This window comes from Mastomys coucha, unplaced genomic scaffold, assembly GCF_008632895.1.
Source record: "Mastomys coucha isolate ucsf_1 unplaced genomic scaffold, UCSF_Mcou_1 pScaffold3, whole genome shotgun sequence".
Classification (NCBI taxonomy): Eukaryota; Metazoa; Chordata; class Mammalia; order Rodentia; family Muridae; genus Mastomys; species Mastomys coucha.
The window spans coordinates 39,300,884-39,305,634 of NW_022196909.1; the positions used below are offsets into that span (position 1 = coordinate 39,300,884).

At 39.0% G+C, this 4,751-nt stretch overlaps 1 protein-coding gene across 4 annotated transcripts in view; it reads left to right on the forward strand.

Annotated features, from left to right (window-relative positions):
• Positions 1-4,751, forward strand: part of Pcdh15 (protocadherin related 15) — a 1,206,525-nt gene that overhangs the window by 1,198,762 nt on the left and 3,012 nt on the right. For all 4 annotated transcript variants that reach the window (XM_031346915.1, XM_031346916.1, XM_031346912.1 and 1 more), the window contains one exon: positions 3,831-3,939. In XM_031346915.1, the coding sequence (XP_031202775.1) occupies positions 3,831-3,939 (109 nt within the window). The remainder of the gene's footprint in view (positions 1-3,830; positions 3,940-4,751) is intronic.

Genomic DNA, 4,751 nt, shown 5'->3' on the forward strand with positions numbered 1-4,751 from the left:
ACACACACACACACACACACACACACACACACACACACACACACACACACCATCTGGAGACCAGAAGCAGAAATATATAAATTTGCGATTAAGCTTTTAATTAGAAACTCGTATCAAGAAAACTTCTGGATAGTTGACTCGGAAAACTCAGGATTACAATCCATATGCGTTGACAGCCTTGAGCAAGATAGTCTCCCAACCAGCATTATCACCTACAAAGGCTGATCATCACATCCAGCTCATGCACTTCCGGTCAGCAGGCACAGAGAAGCCAAGAAAAACGGGACGAAAGTGCTCTTCTGATTGACAGCAGTTTGGACATTTACTATAGTCATAAGCGTCTAAGTTAGCGCCGCCTTCTCTGTGTGGTCAGCAGCAGAAATTAACCTTAAAGGAACATTAAGTGTCGGGCCCACTCGCACAATCACTCTCTGGTTCAACATCTAGAGATGCAGATAGGGCCTGTGTCATGCAGTGATGAAGCCAAATCCAGTCACCTGCTTAGCTCAGTCCTGGGGTCTTCGTTGACACAAGGACTCTCCTCCTTTCCTTTTCTTTTGAAACACTTGGCACTCTGCTCTTCTTTCACATTTGCGCTGGTCCCTGTCTCTGCGGTCCCAGCTCAGAACTGCAGAGTACCCCGCTGCGCTCCAAGGTTCCCATTTTGTTCCTTTCTATCCTTGATCATATTGGAAGCCACTTATGCTGGGAGCATACAACAGCTTGCGGGAAAGAAGCCTTAGTCTTAGGAATCAGAAAGTGCAGGTATATGAGCTAATCGTGACTAAGATTACATTTAAAACAGCTTGGAGGTTTCTTCTTGGTACCTTGTATGTTTTAGATTAGGCTTGCATTGATTATCAGAGCAAGTACAGCGTTTCTGAGATGTTTGCTTTATGTAAACCAATACTCTGATGCTATTAGTCCTTTAAAAGTCTGCACTCACCAGTGTGAAGCATACATGTTTTTCAAAGTCACTTAAATTTCTTACCGTTCTTTCTTACGTTTATTTTATACTTCCATTCCTATAATGGAAAATTTTGTTGAACTAAAACCTACGGCTACAAAATAAATATAAGCCACTTAGACAAAAATTTCAAGAGTGCACTCTCATGCATAACTAGCACAATTTAATGCCTAGCACTGATTTCCCGCGTCCTAAGTGCTTTCTAACATGCACCCATGGATTACATCATTTCTGAGCTCCTGTAAATGGGATATTACAGTATATTCCATCCTCCTTGCACCTCAGCCTAGTTGCCCACACCGTGCTGCTGCAGGGGGTTGATTTCTTGAACTTTCCTATTGGTTCTGACTTTGGACTGTTATGAACAATCTATTGTGGCATACATTTTCCAAACCGTTTTACAAATGTATATACTCCCCTGCCCTAGAATTTTTATGGCCAGCCAATTGCCCGCTGTCCATGGTAACGTGTGACATTACTAATTATTTTTAAAACATTTATCCTAAAAGACATACCAAGTGAGTTTTAACATCACAAATGAATTAGTTTAAAAGGTGTATGTAAGTTGCAAAGTTGGTTGGCATTATATTAATGTCAAACGGGCAATGACAGACTTAGTAGCTACGGAAACCTGGCTGGAAATGTCCACGAAGAGACTTCATGGAGAGAGAGCGAGGCAGGGGGCAGTTGGCAGGTTGAACTTGAGTAAGAAGCAGAGCGTGCAGTAGAGGAATAGTAACCAGACCTTGTGGGAGACAGGAACCACCAGGAAGATTCTTGGAACACACAGTAGTGCCATGCCTTTGTTTTTCAAGAGAAACCCAACTCCCAGGTTTTTTGGTAGAGTTCTTTGGTTAGGGTTAACCAAAAGTAATCCTTCTAAATGACTTGGCAAGCTGTGGCATAGCTAAGAGTTGTTGTCCATATTTATTACACAGATGACTTATGTGATAAATTTGTATGCCTTAGAAATGGTGGCTCTCTGCCGTCACAGAACAGCAGTAGCTCCTCACTCATCACACACACACACACGCACACACACACACACACACGCACACACACACACACATACACGACACACACACAGGTATTAAAACCAATTCCTATCATGAGTGGATTCTCTGTATATGCCAACCTACTTCCCTGTGGATGGTTATGCTTGCCTCTGATACCCCACTGTAAATTCAAACCTCTTAACATTTGCCACCTCTCATTACTAATACAGTAGAATTAAAACGTGTGTGGAAAATGACTTAATCGCCACCGAAGCTGTTTTCGTATATAGGCCTCAAAGCACAGCCCTCTCTAAGAGCAGAGTTTAAGAAAAGTCATTATCATGAAGCGTCAGAAGAACCCTTAGTAAGGTATAAGAACAAGGATATGTCTAAAACGCCTTTAACCTCAGAATGAGCATCAAACTGAGATTCTTGTTAGGGTACGAATCACTCTCTCACTATCGGAGGATGTAAAGTATTTGGTGAGGAAGCCCTTGGTAACTGAGAACCCTCAGTAGAGAGAGAATAAACAAAGCCACCGTAACAGTAGCCTGAAGCCCTGGCCAGTCAGTAAGCGACAAGGACACTTAATGTTGATTGCATTAATCTTCAAAGTTTCCTAAAAGCAAGTAAAACAACTCTCCTGCAAACATCTACAGTGTAATAGCCAGGAAAACCGTGCTCTCCCATTTACACACAAGCTAATGGCAAATGGGTCCCATGAGAACAGCTGAAAATGTAGCACCAGGAATGTGTTAACCGATGCTCGTCATCAAACTTCACTTTGTCAGGAGTGTTTGGAGAGAATACAGGCTGTAGGTATGGAAATCTCGCTTAAAACAGAAATATGTGAAGAGTGTATTCAAAAATGCCAATTTTTCTCTTTGAACAATAGGAGTTATCCATGGAATCTGGGATTGATCCTGGCCAGGAATATGGACAAGATTATTACAGTTATGAGCATGGGTACATCTTCAGTTTTTCATTCAGAATTATATCATATTCCTTTTAAAAATTAATCAGAAGTTATTATTGCTATTACAGTTTTTTAAAGTGTCGCTGGCCCCTTTATATTTGAAAATCGTGTGCCTGATTTTTCTACTAGTCAAGTTCTCGCCATTTTGCTCTTTCATTTACTCTCTATTTCTAGAAGTGCTAAGGAGGATCATAGTAATTAGAATGGAATATAAAAGTTAAACATGTTTGCTCAATTCCTAAATTCACCATTTATTCGGGATGCTGTGTTTTGTGGTTTTTTTTTTTTTTTTTTTTTCCTAATCGGTCTACCTGAAGTTTTGTGCCAGAGCAGTGAAAAATAAAAATAAAAACATAAAATATATTTTTGAATCTAGCAACAAGTACGAAAATGGAGCATTAATTCTGCACACCTAAGCTAATCACCTACAAAAACACACGGGATGAAAATGCCACACGGGCCATGTTCCTGCCATGCCAACTTTCATGTAAAAACATAGATCCTGTGTGAGATACAGATTTGTATATAGAATCTCTCTCGTGTCCTACAGTCTCCGTGTAGTTATGAAGTATTGCATCTCTCTTCTTCCTACCTCTAGTCTCTCCCCAAATTTAAATGTGAAATAACAGCTCTCTTCCTTATTATTCCAGGGAGCCATTATGGCAATACTATAATAATAATAATAATAATTCTCTGGCTGTCAGGTAGTGGTTCTTAATATGTAGCTTTGTTTTTTGTTTTTGTTTTTGTTTTTTTAATTTTTAGAAGGAACTTAATAGACCCTGATTATCTGTTGATGATGAAGAAAAAAGAATAAATCAGAGATCATTATGGTAGAGTCTATGAAAAATTACATATGAAAAATGTCTCAAGTTACAAGTTTATGTTGCAGGTATGAGATGCCCCAGTATGGAAGTCGGCGCCGACTGCTGCCACCTGCTGGACGGGAGGAATACGGCGAAGTCATTGGTGAAGCTGAAGAGGAATATGAAGAGGAAGAGGTAAGCGTCTGACTTCGTCATGACGTGTCATGCAATAACAGCTCTTTAGATCTGGTCTGACTAACACGCCATCGATTATTCCAAACTGTGGAAATTCCTAGTAATTTATTATTTGTTTTTCAAACAAAGGTAATAACACTATTTCATTCTCTTGCCTGTAGAGGCAATTCTTTAATTTTTTACAATTTATTTCCTTCTATATGAAAGGTTAAATACCTGGAAAAAGTTCCAATACAATAGGCTTTCTTGAAAAAAAAAAACAGTATTAAGAACAGTATATAATGATTTACAATACATGGTTACTTTTGGTCTTGCCCTATCTGCATAACTAAACATCATGAAAAAAATGCAGTCTTCATATTCCATTTTCAGAGAAGAAAGTAACATCACCAATATTTTTTAAATGTTGTGTGGTTCATTTCTGAATTAACATGAATCATGTCTTTCAAATTCTGACACCTTACCTGCAATATCATTAGGCACACAGTCCCTTTCTCCTTGAAAAGACAGTTCCTGCAGCTCTAACCAGTTCAAAATACGACAAGACAGATTTTTCATAAACGTTCAACCTAACTACTGTATTTCCGTGGCTTTTAAAAATTCTGAGATACAGCAGAAAGCTAGACAAGCCAGAACTCTAGAGGTAGTAATAATGGCTTACTCTTTCCTGAGACAAGATTAAATAAAACAAAACTAAATGACAGACAAAGAGAAAGCATTAGATTTGGGTATCAATACAATAAAGCCAAAATAAAAATAACTTATCGCCTGCCGGCTAGTTTCTGTCTATCATCAGACAAGAAAGAGTACTG